Below are 19,653 nucleotides of genomic sequence, written 5' to 3'. Positions count from 1 at the left end.
GTTATACACTTTATCCCTATCTTATTGTGTATGTTTCCCATCAATGGTGGGTCTTAGCATGACATTGTAGCATAATTCTCTTCTCTGTTCTTTTCTTTTCTTTTCTTTTTGAAAGTATATGACCACTTTTTTTTTCTTCTGTTTTTTAGAATGTATGAGTTTGATAAGAAGAATCAAGACAACCTTGTTCACACGCATATGTGTTTATATTTCACTTTTCTTTTCTTTTTGAATGCATATGACCACTTTTTTTCTTTTTCTTTTTTAAGAATGTATGGGTTTAATAAGATGAATTAAGGCAACCTTACCTTATCAACTCTCATGATCTGCTTTTCACAAAAAAACTTGTCGCACGTGTCTGGCGTTATGGCGAAAACATCCACTCTCAAAATCATGTAATGCGGCAAATGTGGGGAGACAAGGGATTCTTGTCTTTTATTAGTGGAAAAATAGAATGGAAGTCGCCACCTAGTATTTTGGTCACTAGGAACCCTAACTGATTTCAGAGATTAGGTACTGGAACTGGTTGCGTAAAGGGAAGGTGTTAACACCCCAAATACGTCCTACCTAAGGTAAGCTGCATTGTTTTATTGTCTGATAAAATCTAAGGTCTTGTCATGTTTTCTAGTTAGTGGTCCGTTTATGGTTTAAGAAAAATCCTTCCCGGTAAAGAAATCCTTATCTTAACGGATAATTCTGACGTCAATAAAAGAATTTAATGTTCAGAATACGTCTTACGTGTGGCTGGGTTGGCTAACGTGTGGCTGGGCTGGACTAGCCAGCCCAGCCTGGTCACTGGCCCTGCAAGTGACCAAAACCCAACCATCCATGCACGCGTAATGTTTTACGCGTGCATGAACATTGCGAAGGTAGTTAATTTACCTTCGCACTGTTCATCTCCTTCTTGCAGATAACAGGAACGAAAAAAAAACAGATGCTGCAACTGATGATTTCAAGTATTGGCTTCCTTACGTCTTTTTGGTGTTTTTTTTTTTTTACATACTAACATGCATCATTTATATTACAGGGAATGAGAAGAGAAGTGAACATACCTGGTTTTGGAGCGGTGAAGGTGATGGAGATGCTGTGTTCTCTGCTTCAACGTGTCCTCTGCTTCCGTTCGGTTTGCTTCTGTTTCCCCTGATCTCCCTTACTCTTCTTCTTTCTCCTCTCTCGATCTCCTCACTGTCTCATTCTTCTTTTTTTTTTTCTCTCTTTCTCTCCCTCTGTTTCCTGTCTATTTCGTTCTTCCTCCCTCCCACTTTCTTGCTGTCTCTCCTCTGGCTTTTATAGCCAAAGGATGCATGCTTTTATTGCAGAAAGATGGTAACGGATAGAGGGATCACAGCCTTAAACTGTGTCCCATAACTGAAGCAATTTAGCGAATTTGTTGCTGAATCAATTCCTCTGTCTGTTGAAACGGCTCCTGAAGAAGAGAATGAATAGTGCCTCTGACACGGCACCGTTTTCTTATTCAAAATGTATATTTTCGATTTGATCATTGGAGTTTTGTATGTTTTTTAATCAAGCCCCCTGTATTATAATTAGACCCCTTGATTTTAGCGTCTTTTCCGATTTAGTCCTTAGTTTTGGATTGTTTCAATTAAGTCTTTAATTGGCCATCAAACTTCAATAATTATGCAATTAAGCCCCTGATTTGACCAAATCAATTCTTCAAAATTATAATTGGACTCCAGAACTTTAATTTCTTCCAATAAAAACCTAAATTGACTTAAGAAATCAATTTTATTGCAATCAAACCCTCCATAAATTCAATTAAACTTTGGATAAAATTTAATTGAGTCCATAAACATCTGATTTTGGATTTGTTTTCCTCAAATTGAATTTTTCTTATCAATAGGGTTTTTACTGTCAAATTTCAATTCTTGTATTTCTGAACCTCCTCAATCAATTCCTAACTATTTTATGGTAGTTCCAACATCCTTTTCTTACTTATATTTTTTTTATTCCTTCCAAATATATTTTTTTGTATTTTTTTTATTTTTTGCGGGGAGTCAAAAAATAAGTAACAACAAAACTTATAATAAAATATCACATCACATATGATATAGTATTTTTATGGCGTTGAGAAAAAGAGATTTGAGACCTACAATACACATTTTGTAAGTTAGATAGATGCATTAAAAAGCAATTTTATAGTAATATTTTTTTAAATGATCAAACAGTCACACTCTCTACGTGCGGGATTAAGAGTTTTTTTTTCTAACAAAAACAAAAACCTTTTAAGTATTCTCAATATGTGTGTTTTCTAGTATATAAATTTTTTTTATTAGACATCAAAAACTTTATCTTTGTATTTAATAAAATAAATCAAGAACTATATGTATTATTAAATATTAAATAAATTATTAATGTTAACTAAACATTAAGTCAAGAAATTAAAATATAAATATGTATTAAGATATTTAATTTTAAGTTGCGAGTAGCTCTTCAAAATTATTTTATTTAATTATATGATAATAAAATTATTTTTTATAAAAAAAGTAATAATTTGAATTCCATCGAAACAAATATTTTTCTTGTATAATTCCATTTATTTTTTATTAATATATGTTTTTCAACAATTTTTTATGGGCTCTTAATTCGATAGAAACCAAAATTAATTAGAATAAAGATAAAAAAAATCTGGATGTCTTGGAATACAGTAAAAAGGAGAATTTCTTTAATTAAAATGTCTTTATCTTATTAATGTGCTTCCATTTTTTTGGCATTTTTCTCATCAAAATATTTGTTTCATAGAGAAGATCTTATAAGAATCATAAAAGCAAGCCTGAATAAAGTAAAGTGTATTTTAATCATTTTAATGTGAATATTTTAAAAAAATAAGAACAACACACTAATCCCCATTTTAAAAAAATAATTGAGTTAGACTATGCTGATTATTTTATTTTTAAATTCTTGATCTGTCAAGTTATATGGGACTAATGTCAACGCTTTTCTATTTTGAACCATTTTTCAATGCAATTGAAATTGGATTTTTTCTTAACTGTTTGGTAGGATGGTATTGGAGCTAAGGTCCAAGTTGCAATTTAACCTGGAATGACAACTAAACTTTTCAAACTTTTCAATAAATATGGTTAAAATTAGGACTAAAATCTATCATGAATATGTAAATATTAGAGATTTGAGCTATATAGAAAAAACTTAAAATGAAAATTATGTTTTTATTATCAATTGATAATAATAGAATATGTTAGATTGTGTCTTAGTCAATCTTCTTATTTATATATATACGGGAGAACATGACAATAACTGTAGGGATTACAACATTGAAATAATCCTATATTAATTTTCTATTCTGATACACACACATATGCTATACATTCTATAATATACCCCTTTAAGCTGAGGGTAGGGGATCAACCTGAAGCTTGAACTGAAAAGCAATAAAAGATGCAACATGAAGTGGTTTAATGAAGACATCAATAAGTTGATCCAGAGAGAAAACAAAACGAATCTGAATCTTTTTTTTGACAATGCGGTCATATACAAAGTGATAATCTACTTCAACATACTTAGTACAAGCACTAAAATTTAATAAGATGAATCAAGACAACCTTACCTTATCAACTCTCATGATCTGCTTTTCACAAAAAAGGAAAAAAAATTAAAAATTAAAATATCACATCACATATGATATAGTATTTTTATGGTGTTGAGAAAAAGAAATTTGAGACCAACAATATGCATTTTGTAAGTTAGATAGATGTGTCGCACCCGACATCGCGGCGACCTTAAAAATAATATTTCATGGAAAAAGAACAGATTTCTGGCATCCTGTTCTTTAATGGGGAATGGTCTCGTTTAAGGAGTCGCCACCTAGTATTATGGTCACTAGAAACCCTAACTGGTCAACATAGATTCTATGGTACGGGACTGGTTACGTAAAAGAGAAGATATTATCACCCCTTAAACGTTCTGCCTGAGGCAGACTGCATTGCTGGTTTTGTCTTAAATTGCTAAATATTTATTAGTTTACGCTATGATAATTTGCTTATAATATTCCTGACTCTGGCGTCAGTGAATATTCAACTACGAATATCTCCAACTCTGGCGTTGGTAAATATTACGTAGAATAAATTAGATCAATCTTTTTTTATTTCCTACTCTAGCAGTGAATAAATAAATAAAAATTTATTTATTTTTAAACATGCACATATTTTTTATTTTTCTAGCTAAATAAAATAAATATAACGAATAAAAATAATATAAATTTAAACCGGTATTTTTATTCCTGACTCTGGCGTCAGTGAATAAACCAATAAATTTACATTATTTTTATTCATGCATACACATTTTTATTTTTATTTTTTTCTAATAATGAATAAACATAATATAAACTTAAACCGGTATTTTTATTCCTGACTCTGGCGTGAGTAAATAAACCAATAAATTACATTTTTTATATTTTTTTATTTTTTTCCTAGGACTAAGCTTCACACGTGTATGCAAAAGTAATGAATTAAATTGGCCTATGTACAGTACCCATGCAATTAGAATTGCAAAGCAAAGGGAAATGAAGAACTTACCTGTGCAGGAGGTGAAGTCGAAGACGGTGGCGAAGGTGTGCTGAATTGCCAAAGCTACCTTCTCTCCTTCTCTGTTTTTATTCTTCGTGCGCTTCTCCTCTGGTTTTGCTTTTCTTTGCTTTGATTGCTTCTCTTGTTCTTCCTGTCTCTCCCCCTGTGTTTGCTTGTTCTCAGTTCGCTTGTGTTTTCTTTTTTTATCTGTTGTTCAGGGAATGGAGGAGCTGGTGTAAGTGGAGACAAAGCAGCTGATGCCTGAGAGGGCGTTGTACTGCTGCTGGAGCTGGAAGAGGCGCGCTTTGCTGGTTGCTGATGCATGCTCACGGTGCATGGAAGTGGCTGAGTTGCTACTAATCTTGACGATACTGGTTTCGTCCGCTGTAAAAGTTTTCGTGCCCCTGCATCCGATCAAAGCTTGTGCTTTTCCAAGCAAAAGCCATGGTCCCTTGAAACTCAGCAGATTTTCGGAGCAAGGAGGATCGCATGCCAATGTAGTTCATGGTTCTGGTTTAGAGGCAGACGTGGCGGAGATTAATGGTGATTGGGACCACAGCCTAGAAGGTGACCGGGAGGAAGATGATCTCGAGCCTTTATTTGCTTCTTCTTTTTTTTGTGAGGAGTTTGCAGATCCCGGGGGTTGAGAATGAAGAATGAAAAATCAGTTTGATGGGGAAGAGATTGAGGCCAGGCAAGAAGGGAGGAAAAGGCTGGGGGGAGGGGGCAGCGGCGGCTAGTCTACGACTCGGCCGCGCCCCCTTTTTTATATAAATGTCTTTTTTTTTTTATAGGTTTCTGGTAATGGTCTTCTCCTGAGTTTTTTTTTGTGTCGTTTAGGGTTCCTCTCTCTAATCATCCCCCCCTCCTCCTCTCCCCCGTTTTTCATACCCTGAGATCTGTATTTATAGTGCTAGAGTCCCTTCGCTTGTGAGAAACCAAGTTTCAATCAAACTCATTCTCTTTTTTGAAGTTTGAATTTGATTAAGAATCAAATTTGAAAGCGGATAACTATCATTATCTTAAAGACAAGGATTATCTCGAAGATAAAGATTATCTTGAAGATAGGGATTATCTTGAAGATAAAGATAAAATGATAAAAGCACATTGTAGTCCTTAATTTTCACGGAAGTTGACAAATCACACTTTTCATTGAAATAAATCTCTGATCTTTTAATTTTTCATTTTAAACCCTGTAAAAATTAAATTAAAAGTCAAAGGGCCAAAATTGGGTTATGACAAGATGCATTAAAAAGCAATTTTATAGTATTTTTTTTCTGAATGATCAAACAGTCACACTCTCTACGCGCAGGATTAAGAGTTTTTGTTCTAACAAAAAAATCCTTTTAAATGTTGTCAATGTGTGTGTTCTCTGGTATAAAAAATAATTTAATTGGAAATCAAAACCTTGATGTTTGTAAAATAAATCAATAACTATATATATTAATAAATATTAAATAAATTATTAATGCTAACTAAAGATTGAGTTGAGAAGTTAAGAGATAAATATGTATTAAGATATTTAATTTCATGTTGCGAGTAGCTTTTCAAAATTATTTTATTTTATTATACGACAATAAAATTATTTTTTATAAAAAAGTAATAATTTAAATTCTATTAAAACAAAATATTTTTCTTGTATAATTCCATCTATTTTTTATTAATATAATTTTTTTTCAACAATTTTTTTTACGAGTTCTTAATTCATAAAACCAAAATTAATTAGAATAAAGATAAAAATTCTGGATGACTTGAAATACAGTTAAAAAAATCTCTTTAATTAAAATGTCTTTATCTTATTAATGTGCCTCCTTTTTTTGGAAATTTTCTCATTAAAATATTTGTTTCATATACAAGAACTTATAAGAATCATAAAAGCAACCTTGAATAATATAAAGTTTATTTTAGTAATTTTAATGTGAATATATTAAAAAGATAAGAACAACACACTAATCGCCATTTAAAAAAAAATGAGTTAGACTATGCTCATTATTTTATTTTTAAATTCTTGATCTGTCAAGTTATATGGGACTAATGTCAACGCTTTTCTATTTTGAACCATTTTTCAATGTAATTGAAATTGGATTTTTTCTAAACGGTTTGGTAGGATGGTTTTGGAGCTCATGTCCAAGTGAAATTGTTTTGCAATTCAACTTGGAATAACAAATAAATATTTCAAATTTTTAAATAAATATGATTAATATCAAAACTAAAATCTATCAAAGAATATATAAAAATTAGAGATTCAAGCTATATAAAAAAAATTTAATATAAAAAATTTATTTTTATTATCCTATTTTATTTATTTATTTATTTATTTAATGTTGAATAATTATTTTTTAAGAAAGTCAAGATTCGAGCTATATGCCAAGAATATCTTTTTTTTTTTTACTTTTTTTAAATCTTTCTCATTGGATTTTATCTATTTTTTTTTTTTTATGAATCCTAACTGTTGAATTCATGTATTTTATAGGATTCAGGGATTTTGCATATCCCAAGACACTTCTTACCTTGGGGATTTAAGCGAATCTTTTCAAGTAGACCCTTTGAGGTTTGGAGATCACGCAAACCTTTTTAATTGAATAGAAAGTGTTCCTAATGATAAATGTTTAGATAAATCAATAGCATCAAGGATAACTTCCATTTTACCAAGCAAACATGGAAGGGGAATAGGATCGAAAGATCCAAAGACAATCATTATCATATTTGTACTTGTGGTTTCTTTTTTTTTTTTTTTTCGAGTTGGATCTTCTTTTCATTCTCCCTATGAATTATCAGGTCTTTAACGAAAAAGCATTTCTCAACAAGATGAATGACTATTCAATGATACATGAGTACTTTGGATGATCAACCATATTAACTTCCTTAGACCTTTTAGGTATAAGAAATTCGATCAAACTTTATTCTAAAAGTTGATCTAGAATACCCGAAACTTTATAATCAGAAAAGGGGTATTCTTTTTCTTATATTTATTTCAAAGTCAACTTTTTTATTTCTTGGGTTTGGTTTTTTAGGAATTTTTCTTCAATCTTTGGCTTTGGGTTTGCTAGAAGCCTTAGTAGGTGTTGTGAAGACAATCATGGTTTCCTTTAATTTTGCAGGCTTTATATCATTATGAAATTCTTTCTTTGCTTCCCTCTTATCACAAGGATCACTTGGAAAATAGCTTTCATACCTTGCTATTTGGATCTCCAAGTCACAGGCTCGTATAACAATTTCCACTACATTCACTAGATACACACATCTACGAAGAAGGCTTCACTTTTCTTCTCCTTACAGCTAAGGATTAAGTTCCTCAAACTCTCAATGTAATCCAAGACTAACTCTTCTTTCCTTTGCCTAATATAGGCAAGTTATGGCAAGTTTACAGTTCACCGAGTGCTGTAAAAGTGGATCAAGAACTCTTGCTCCAATTGGTTCCAACTATCTATCTTTTAACTAAGAATCTCAGTGTACCAGTTAAAGACGACTCCTTTTAAGAACCAAATGAATTTCTTCACCAGCAGGTCTTCTTAGGATCCTTCATTATTACAGAGTAAATGAGCCCAATAATGATCCAATAATGTCCTTTAAGGTATTTTATATTATTGTTCGATCATGTTACTCTTGTTTTTGTTGCTCTTTAGGAGAAACTTGGCTTTCTAAAGTATCTTGATGAGTATTATTTCTAGACGAATCTCTAATCCTTTGGGTGCTTAGTTTGTGGATTTTGTTTTTTTAGTTGGTCCATCACCATGGCGATCTAAACATATGTTTTCTTGATGGATCTTTTCAGCTCCTCCATTTCAAGAGACATCTGATGGGCACGATCCTCGGAAAGTGATGCCTTGGTGACCATGACTGGCATTTGAGAGTTAGATTAATACCCTGTTTGTTTTTGCGTTTTAAAAGAGTTTTTTAAAAAAATTAAATTTTATTTTAATTTTTTCCTTACTTCAAATTAATATTTTTTTGGTGTTTTCAAATTATTTTGATGTGTTGATGTTAAAATAATTTTTTAAAAATAAAAAAAATATTATTTTGATATATTTCTGAGTGAAAAACACTTTGAAAAGTAACCGCAACTATATTTCCAAACACCCCCTTGAGTTAGATAAGGATAAGTAATCTCCCCATCTTTGTTCGGAAAAAGTCATAAAATGAGATCTAGATTTTGATTGCATGCTTGAATTTGAGTCATATGGTAGAATCTCATTTCCTTCTTACATATTTGGAAAGAGAGTTTCCGAACTCATATTTTAAGAAAGTTGTTTTTTCTTTCCCTGGTTTTGGATAATTTTCTTAATGAAAATACCAAATTAAACTTACCAGACTAAGTTCTTAGGTGAGTGGCTGGCAAAACATTCACTTTAGCACCTTGAGAATTGCTTACAAGCTCCATTTTTTTCATTTTGAATAACAAATCTATTAACTTGAGAGATGAGAGGAAAAAAGGATCTCGTTAGGCGTGCTAGAAATTTATACACATAAAATTTCATGTATTAAAAAAATACACAAAATGGTGTCAAAATTACAATAATGAATTTGATTATAAGAAATAGTTGAAATTCTCTTGAAGTGCTCTTCACATGCATGAATTCCTCTTATTAACGATCAAATCTAGATATTGTTTTAGATAGAAAGATATTCACACGAGCCTGAAATCTTTTATCATGTGAGATCTTAACTTGATTTGATTTAATGAAGATGAAGATTATTCACATGAGCCTGAAAGATTTAACTGTGTGAGATCTTAACTTAATTTGATTTGATGAAGTAAATGATTTTGATCCTTTGCCTCTTTAATGGACTTGAATTTTTTTGAGAAAACTTTCATATGTTTGTATTTGATCTTTAGTCTTTATTTATTGTCCTTTGCCTTTTTTTTTTTTGTCTATATGCTTCTATGCTTGTGTCTTTGATTTGGAGGCCTTGTTATCTATTTATAGATAGGTCATGTGTTATTTATTTCAAATTTTCTTTATCTAATGGATATTTTTGGAAACTTAAAATGAAAATTACTTAAAATATCCTTAGAAGGATATTAAAGTAAGAACCATGATTGAAACTGTGTTTTTAATTTAATTTGGGCTCATACCCAATAAATTTAATTTCTTCGGTAATACTGTGAGCTTAGATGATGGATCTAACTTGTAGAAGTTTTAGTCTAAATTGCTAGCTTTAATCAATGCTATCTATGGACTACCATAATATTATTGGTTCAGAACAACACAAACTCACAATTTAAAAACATTTTTCAAACGAAATTAACAATAACAATCCAATCCATTATTACGTAGGAGCAATGAAACTAAGCAAGATAAAAACATTATAACGATTTTACGGAACTTATAGTCTGTATGAAAGTGAGGATCAGCAGGATAGCTGCTGCAACAGTTGCCGTACCTCTCCAAATATTGGCGAAATATATAAGTTTCAAGGTTGCTTTCGTATGGTTAAAGCGGCTCTCATAGTGGGCATTTATCTCTTCAGAGATATCACCAAAACAAGTGTAATTGTTACCAATACTTTCGCAAAAATTGTTAATCATATTTGAAACTGCGGCATCGTCACCTAGCCAGTGGAGAATGATTCCCTTTCGGACTAGCAAACCCACGTCTTCTGCACTGTCGATAAGATGGTCCATAAACTTAATGTAACCGCATACATAAGCTTCAAACGGGTAGCAGCACTGCTCCAAGGCCATGATATTTCGTACAAGACGTTCGAAGCTGTGATCAACTTCTAAGCGTGGTATTTTCAACACTCCTTTCTCAAATTTTATGTTGACCAGGCATTTGTCTTGGGTGACCTGAAACTTCACTCCTGCCTTGCGAAGCATGACCGCACTATATTTCAGCTTGATAGGATTAGAACTATAAGTTCGTTCAATGGATCCCTTCAGCATAAAACTCCTTAGTAAATCAGTGAAATGCTCGCTTCCCTTTACAATCTGTCTGGTTTCTGCCACTTGTGAAAACTTGTGCTTTTCAAAATGAAACGTAGCAATATCGCCTGTGTGCTTTCCAAAAACATAGGTAACAAGATCAAGAAAAGATTCCCATGTTGCATCTTGGAGATCACGATTGATCTCATGATATATATCCCAAATGATGGAGAAAGGTAGTTGGTTTTCAAGTAGAATCAAGTCTTCTCGTATGTCAAACATCATCCTGGGCTCAAAATGATTAGGCTGTTGATACTCATTCAAAAACTTGATGATGAAAACAGCATCCAGCAAGATCATCTCTATGAAATCACAGCTACTGATTCGGTTGAATTTCTCTGAATAGCAGATTCGGATATACTTTCCTTTATTCTGAATGCTGATCACAAGATCCCTAATTTTCTCCTCATTCATCCCATCCTGTTCAGTAAACTCTTTGAAACATCTCCATTTATGATTTTGCATGGCCTCTATTCTTTTAGTCTCGCGGTGAAGAGGACCTATTCAAATCAGTAGTGGAGTAGGCTTTCCAATTTACGCCTCGAAGCGATTTGGGCATCCTGTATATACAACAATCAGCCCGGTCCTGTTGAGAGGTCAGCCCTTCCATCTTATTATGCAGATGTGCCAAAATCTTGCTAGTCATCTCAATTTTGAGTTCCGGGTTAGAAATACTTGAGGTACTTGCTGTATCCTTTCCTTCGTTTGAAGCACTTAAGTTGTTAATATCCTTATCAATGTCTGAATCACTTCCGACATCAATAAATTTTCCCTTGTTTGGAGCACTTGACTCATCGTCTTCCATGTTTGATGCCCTTGCCTGTTCAACATCGTTTTTCATGTTTGAAGCCCTTGCAGTAAATTTATCCTTTTCCAGTCTGCAGGTTCGGTGCAACAAACCTAGAATCAATGGAAGGTATATAGTTCAATTTTGAGTTTTTTTTGTTCTTTTTTGAGATATATTTTTACCTAACTAATATAGTGATTTCTATGTTATTTCACAAAATCAAAGCACATTTTTCCATACTACTTCATGACTATATTTGTCCATGTAATTTTTCGAGCAATGCTATAAGAAAATCATACGAAAATTTCAGATGAACTGTTGTAATTACTCTTGATCAGTCATTTAATATTTTTGGAACGTATGTACACTCCATCGATTCAGTCGTTATCACTTAAACGTCAATTTATGTGAAAATTTGATATAATTTGTTTATATGCATGGTGTTTAATTTTCAGATTTTTAAATTTAAAGCACTTAAATTATTCAATTTCTTTGGATCGATGATGCATTACACAAAGGTTATTCTTGAAAAATTATCTCAATCCAATAATTTATATTATTAAATAAAATTTCAAGATATAATTTATATTATTTTTTAAAATAATTTTTTAAATAAAAATTTTTTAAATTTAAAACTTGTATAGATTTACATTATCGAATGCTACTTATACATATATTACCTTCCCAGAAATATTATTTGGGTGATTTATCCAGTTTTGATCAAATGCTACTATATGCGTCGTATATGGATCAATTTAGCTGAGAATGTATTGATACAATTAAGATACGAGGATATATAATCTAGATAGTGGAGATCAGATTTTGAACAGCCTAACTAAAGTTTTTTACCCATAGTAATCTAAAGTCGAACCCAGCCTATAGATTACTGCACTTCGCTCTTTCTCTCTCTCTAAATGTTTACTTGAAATTGTGGTATCAGTTGCGGTTTAAAATATTTTTTATTTAAAAATATATCAAAATAATTTATTTTTTTAAAAAAATTATTTTTAACATTAGTACATGAAAATAATCTAAAAACATTAAAAAAATTAATTTTAAACAAAAATAAATTAAAATTTAAAAAAACACGATTTAAACCGCGTTCCAAACAGGTCCTAAATCTCTCGTCTACCCAAATGGAAAATGACTATAAATATATAAATGTGAACTTTAAAAAGATTTTTAAGAGGTAAAGTATATTTGTACATAATAATCTCTGTAAAATATTAAATCTTCATTTTAGCCCTTTAATGTTGAATCCTGGATCCATCTCATTTATATCTGCGGAGAATATTTTGTAGAAACAAATCACCGATCAACCTACAAATATCTTAGGCTCACCGTCCCACTAAACATGAGAGGATAAAAATTTCAAATGCATGAAGGTAGACCCCAAAATGGAAACAGTGTTTGTTTATCTTATAATTATACTAGTACTCCACCCTCGTACATTAAACAATTTTCTCTAGACGATAAGACAGCATGTAGGACTAAAAAGCCATCAAAGGGAAGGGACAGGTTAATGTATTTTGAGATTAATTAAAATATATTATTACAATTTTTTTAATAAAAAAAAACAATTGTTTTTATAAATCCACTAATGATAAATTGATTTTGAATATTTTTTTTTGAAAAGTATATGATTTCATTAAACGCCATAACCTGGCGGCATATGAAAATACAGAGCCTGCAGCATATCAATTTTGCAGGAACTACCAAACAAAGCAAGGTCCATACAAAGAGGACAAAATAATAGATATAGCCTAAGAAAGCAACATTGGAATCTACACAAGATAACCATCACAACAAAAATCAGGGGAAACTTCCAAGAGTCTCCAATTCATCTCTCTAGTGAATCTGAACCTCTGAAGTGGAGCACCTTTAGCAGCCTGATAGACATAAGTTAAGAGATTGATCAAAACCAACCAATGAAATCACTAGATCTTCGCACTCCCTGCTTAGCCATACAATCTGCCAGACTATTGCTCTCACGGTACACATGAGAAAAAGTAATTGAGCCAAAAAATCTAGTCAATCTCTGAACTGTGGAGAAGAGATCTCGGTGCATCCATGGCCTGTTATGAGAATTGTGCATCCAGTTCATTACATTGGCAGAATCAGATTCAATAGTAATATGTTTATGATAAAGAAGACAATTTGAGGATGAGAGCTCAACAACTTTGACAACAGCTCTTAATTCAGCTATGTTCGAATCTAGTATCCCTACTGGCAAGGAAAAAATACCAAGGAGATGACCATGGTGGTTTCGTAGGGCACCACCTATACCTGAGAGTCCAGGCTTTCCAAGAGAAGAGCCATCCACGTTCCACTTGAAGCTGTCAATGGTTGGAGGAGACCATATCACACCGGTTCTAGTAAACTGAATATTGGACCAACGAATCAAACCTTCTACCAATCTTAACAGGTCTGAAGGGGAGTAAGGAAAGTCAGGATGAAGTGCTTTCAAACATAAGCATAGCCGAGTGATGATAAGGAAGAAAACTGAATCATAGTTCGGTGACTTTTGTTGAAAGATCAGGTCATTTCGAAGAAGCCAAAGGGACCACGCCACTGAGAAAAACAACATCAACCATGCTTTCTTCTGAAATTTACCATGGACTATGAAAGTCCATTAAGAGAATAAGCCTGACAAATTCTTTGGGCAACACCATGATAATCCCCACCACTAAATGATTTTGGACTAGATAATCCAATGCTTATAGCAATGTAAAATTAAATGATCAATCGACTCTTCCTCAACTAAACAAATAGGACAGTTAGAGTCTGAGCTATCCAAAACACCTCTTCTAACCAACACACCTCGGGTGTTGAGTCTGTTAATAATAGCCATTCAGCAAAAGATCTCCACTTTAGGAGGGACTACACCTTTCCAAATCCCAGCAAAAGAGAAGCCATTGTTAGGATAATGAGTGGGACTTAACAGCCCACATAGAGATTTAACAGAGAATCTTCCTGATTTGTTGCCTTCCATATTAGTCTATCCTCTGCCTCATTGTCTAAGTGCACCGTTGAGAGAACAACATATAGTTGTTCTAACAAGCCAATGTTTCGACCCCTCAAAGGTCTTGTCGCACGTCAGAAAATCCGCGCGGCATCGGCTTGGCGATCTTCTCGTTGTTATGCGTTTTGCTTGATTTGATTGGTTCGTTGGAGTCGCCACCTAGTAATTTATTCAAGGCTACTAGGAAACCGGATATACTGGTCTTGTCAGAGATTCGCGGGTAAGGGACTGGTTGTGGTTAGGGAAGGTATTAGCACCCCTAACGCACCTTACCTGAGGTAAGCTGCTTCGTGACTTTGATGTGTTAAAGAAGTTTTAATAATTGTCTTTTCATCGGATATTAGAAATACAACTTACATGTAAGTTAATAAATCTTGACCGTGATCCAATCAAAATATTAAATTCTTCTTTAATCTTTGCAATTTTATTTATAAAAAATAATACATAAAACAAATACAAACACACACATACACTTTCACTATATCTTTTCTTCTGTTTTCTTTTCCTTTTCCTTTCTTGTTTTTTACATACACAATTTTTACATGTAAAACAAATAACAAATAACAAAATAAATCAAATACAATAATATCTAAATATACACATCATCTGAAAGTTACAACAAAAACACAGAGAAATCCTCGGGAACAGTGCTGCACAGCCTTGGTGTCGTCTGAACAGCGGCGGCGCGTGGGTCCACGCGCCGCCGCCGGCGAAGACCAGCAAGCTGGTGGATCGGGATCGTCTCCTTCTTCTCTTCCCTTCCCTGCCGGCTGTGAGGAACACCACTACCTGCAATAACAGAAAGCGCACAACACAGTCGATTTTAGTTTTATTTTTCTTAGATCCGATTCCTTTGGGTCTGTCACGGTTTGTTGCCCAAGAGTTCATCCCTGTAGCACATCTGGTTGTTGGACATCGTCGGCGCTGATGGCGGCTGGATCTCGGTCTAGATCCGCAGCACTGGTTTGAATCGGAGGACCGGTTGCTGAAGGGGTTTGCTGAGGGTGGGTTACTGGCGGTGCGATTCTGCCGGCTGCTGAAGCTGGGGGAACGGCTGGAGGAGGCCTGTCCTTTGCTGCTGCTGTGTTCGGGGCTTCGGTGTGGAGGAGCCTGCTGCCGTGTGGCTTGGTGGAGGGCGATTTATGAGGGAGGAGCTGGAGAAGGAAGGCTCTGCTGTGATGAGCTCTGTTTTACTTCTGGCAAAGGGAAGGGGAGATGGTGGAACCGGCTGGTGGTTTTGGTCAGCTGTGTTTTGAGTGATGTGAGGATGTGAGTGGCGGCTTGGAGGAAACAAAATCAAAACCGGGGAAAGGGAAGATCGGCTGCTGGAAAAGAGAGGGGTTCTCTGGTTCCTCTTTTGGTTTTGAAGATGAGTGAAAATGGGGGAATGGTGATGGCTGGTTTGGCCGTGTGTGGGGGAGAGCTGTGGCTTGTGCCGGCTGGGTGAGGGAGAAGAAAAAAATGTGGCCAGCGGGAGGGGGGCTGGCTGTCCAGTTGCGGGAGAAGAGAAAAAAAATTCAGGGGAGGGCCGGCTGTGCAGTTGAGGGAGGCAGAGAAGAAAATTCAGGGGAAGGGGGGCGGCGGCTCTAGAGAAAAAAGATGGGTTTAGGGTTAGGTATTTTTTTGTATTTTTTTTTTTGATGTTGTCAAAATTGCCCCCCCCTTTAAAAATTCAGTGTAGCATGGTATTTATAGGAAAAGTTTTGCTAGGTTTTCAAACTAGTCCCTCAACTTTTTCTTTCCTGCTCTTTTCCTCTTTTTTTTGTAAATTTTGATTTTTCTTATTTTTTTTGTATTTTTTGAAAACGAGCAATATCAACGTCGACTCAATGTGGAAAATCAATGATTTAAAAATAACGCGTTTAAAAGTTGAACGCGTTCCAAATGTCTTTGAAAATTTAAATTCTTTTGAGACGATGCTAAAAATGCTAAAAACGATGCAAATATATTAAAAATGTATTTTTTGGATTTTCAATGTTTTTCGCTATTTTTTTGGATTTTTCTGAAAATTTATCAAAACATGGGTCAAAAATTGGGTAGCAACAGGTCTTGTCCAGAAGAAGAAACATGTCCATTCAAAACCATCCCACATTCCCATCTTATCAATGTTGGCATCTTTATCATTGGATAAATGGTAAAGAGTAGGGAAACGATTTGCAAGACAGTAATTGGCAAGCCAAGTATCATGCCAAAACACTGTTCTCTTGCCATTTCCAATAAGAACCATAGATTGATGAGACACAATCTCTTGTAACCTGTTGTCTTTAATGCAATGGTTGATCATACGCGTCCATGTGCTTCCAGCTCCTGAAATAGGGGCTTGCGGCAGGAAACTAGAGCAGTTAATATTGTGTATGAATTTGACCACTTCCTTCCACAGGCTTGTGTCCTCCGAGCCCAACCTCTATAGCCATTTATACAACAAAGCTTTGTTTTTATCCCTTAAAGATCCAATCCCAAGACCCCCAATCCTTTTCGGAAGAGTCACTATTGTCCAGCTGACATTGCATAATTTCCTGCTTTCCTCTTTTCCGGACCACAGAAAGGCTTTGAACTTCCTCTCAATTGTTGTTGCAACTGTTGCAGGCATGAGAAATAGAGATAAATAGTAGATGGGTAGGTTACTTAGGACAGATTTAAGTAGACATAGTCTACCCCCAATGGATAGAAATCTGCCTTTCCATGCAGCCAACCTGCAGCTGATGTTGCGGATAATAGGCTTCCACATTGAAATTCTTTTTATATTTGCACCGATGGGGAGACCAAGAAATGTGATGGGGAGTTGTTCTTGCTTGCATCTAAGGATCTGCGCTGAGTGGCAACATACATGATCTTCAATATCCACTCCAATAATACTGCTTTTATAGAAGTTAACTTTCAGCCCCGATATAAGTTCAAAGCACAAAAGGATACGCTTTATGTTCTGTAAACTAGATAGGGAAGCTGAACTGAATATAAGGGTATCATCCGTAAACTGCAGGTGAGATAGGGCAGGACCAGTCTTGCTGAAATTTAGTCCCTCAATCAATCCCATACCACAACCACGCTGCAGCATGCAATTCAATCCCTGAACTGCAATATTAAAGAGAAAAGGAGAGAGAGGATCTCCTTGGCGTAATCCTTTTTCCAAACTGAATTCCTTTGTGGGAGAGCCATTAACAAGAACAACCATCTTTGCTATGGAAATACATTGCATAATCCACCCTCGCCATCTAGTTCCAAAACCCATACTAGCCATGACTTCATTAATGTATTCCCATATAACAGAATCAAATGCTTTGTGAAAGTCAAGTTTGAAGAGATAAGCTTTACCCCGTTTTGCCTTGATGTAAGCAATAGCCTCATTTGCAATCAATACACTGTCAAGTATTTGCCTCCCTTTAATAATGATAGCAGTTTGATTGTTTGTTATAACTTCTGGCATAACATGTTTCAGTCTGATTGCCAGCATCTTTGATATAATCTTGTACAAGCTTCCCACCAAACTGATAGGTCTGAAATCCGCTAACTTTACAGCACAATTTATCTTCGGGATGAGGGTCATAAAGGAGCTATTGATGCTTGAAGGGAGAAGGTTAGATTGATAAAATTCTTCAACCATTCGGGTAATGTCCCCGCCTATAGTACTCCAAGCTTTCTTGATGAAGAAAAAATTAACACCATCAGGACCTGGTGCCTTATTTCCTTCTGAGTTCCAAACCGCAGCTTTGATTTCCTCTGCAGAGAACGGGCATTCCAGAGCAGCCGAGGATGAGGGCTGTAGCATTTGAAATTTCAGATGATAACGTGAGGGCCTTGGTCTATCATGATGGGAATATAAGTTACGGAAAAAGTTGAAGACAACTATCTTCATATCTACAGGATTAGACAACAACTTGCCGTCAACCTCCAGGGATAACATCTGGTTCCTTTTCTGTCTTATTGTTGCAGCTAAATGAAAAAAACGTGTGTTCTTGTCTCCAAGCTTGCACCACTGCACCCTTGACTTCTGTTGCCAAACAGACTCTTGCATTCTATACAAAGTTCTTAGTTTGGTGGCAATGCTATTGCTTCTAATCAATTCAACAGCTGACAGGTCTCTGCAATCTTTGAGATGGTCGAGGGAGTCAGCTTCCAGCTCCAGTGATGCAACCATATTATTCAATAGTTTCACCCACATTTAACTAGTGTTTTGCCTATTTTTTATATATAAAATGCCTTGATATTCTTTGTTTTATGTTTTGAAGGCACTTTTGGATGAAAGATGCAAAAAGGAGTAAATTGGAGATAATTGGCAGATTTGACCTTCAGTCGATGTTTTGTGCAGAGCGTGAGCTCTAGAGGTTGAAATGAAGTGATTCCAGTGGAATTAAAAAGATAACATCCATACCTTTCTGGACATCTAAGGCAAGAAAATAAAATAAGGAAGAGCATGGAAATCGCAGCCTTCAAAGTCAAATCTCGCAATCTGCCAGTGTTGACCTTTGGCCATTCCAACTTGAATATCTGGAGCTACAGAAGTCCAATTGATGCAAACTCAATTTTTTTGGATTCATGACTCAAAGTTATATAAACGCTCAAAATTGCAGCCAAAAACGATGTCATATGAGGGAGATATGATTTTTCAAAGATGACATCTGAATTCTGCCAGCAAACAGGTTTCGTGAAGAAACGAGTCCAAATGACATTCCGAAGCATTTAAACCGATATCCAAGTTTTTATTTCAGCAATTTAGCTCCTCTAAATCAAAGCTTGAAGATTTCATGCAAGGCTATTTCTCCTTTTTAGGAAAATAGTTATTGAAGTACTTAAATGTAAACAGTCTACTTAATGGAGGACTATTTTGTAAAATAGAGACCTAGGGTTTCCTAGGATATAAAAAGAATGAGAGAAGAGAAGGGGAGCAGCCAGCCAAGGAGAGAAAAACGCCCCCTTCCTCTAAGAAACCCTAAATTATGCATTCTTTCTTCTTTTTGATTAGTTGTTCAACAAACATGCAAGGCTAAACACTTTTTCTTGGTTGCAAGGACACGGAAACCTTCGGATTTCAAGAACTGTGAGATTTATTTTACCTTTTCTTTTCAGTTTATATGATGAATATGTTTGTTCTCCTATGCTTATTTTTTCTATGATTGTTTATTTTAATTGCTAGAGCGGACTCTAAGTTATTATTGTAGACAATCTATTGTTAAGTTTGATATCAAAACCGGAGTTGTGGTATATGAACTTGTGAAGCAACTGAGTTTAATAATTGTGGCGGATCTACGTTATTAATCTTAGGGAGAACATTCAATCAAATCAAACATAGACTGCGGACAGTTATGTTTTCTTGATTAATCAACTTATCTAGTTCTTAAGGCTGCCATTGAATTAAATTACTAGTGCGGACACTGTGGTT

The 19,653-nt window shown here is 34.6% G+C and overlaps 2 protein-coding genes across 2 annotated transcripts in view; both read right to left on the bottom strand.

The window, feature by feature from the left end:
- Positions 1-9,787: 9,787 nt before the first annotated feature.
- LOC133670721 (UPF0481 protein At3g47200-like) overlaps positions 9,788-19,653 on the bottom strand; it is a 26,623-nt gene continuing 16,757 nt past the window's right edge. The window contains exon 2 of the mRNA XM_062091301.1: positions 9,788-11,367. Coding sequence (XP_061947285.1) covers positions 9,850-10,932 — 1,083 coding nt within the window. The 5' untranslated portion in view covers positions 10,933-11,367 and the 3' untranslated portion in view covers positions 9,788-9,849. The remainder of the gene's footprint in view (positions 11,368-19,653) is intronic.
- Positions 10,946-18,411, bottom strand: LOC133671451 (uncharacterized). Its single transcript, XM_062092219.1, has 6 exons — positions 16,740-18,411; positions 16,359-16,583; positions 14,905-15,065; positions 13,206-13,856; positions 13,043-13,143; positions 10,946-11,345 (listed from the first exon to the last, which is right to left on the bottom strand). Exons 1-6 carry the CDS (start codon positions 18,409-18,411, stop codon positions 10,946-10,948), a joined length of 3,210 nt encoding a protein of 1,069 aa, XP_061948203.1.

This window comes from Populus nigra, chromosome 13 (genome assembly GCF_951802175.1).
Source record: "Populus nigra chromosome 13, ddPopNigr1.1, whole genome shotgun sequence".
Taxonomy (NCBI): Eukaryota; Viridiplantae; Streptophyta; class Magnoliopsida; order Malpighiales; family Salicaceae; genus Populus; species Populus nigra.
Note: the sequence above shows the minus strand (reverse complement) of the source record. Positions and strands in the feature narration are given on the sequence as shown.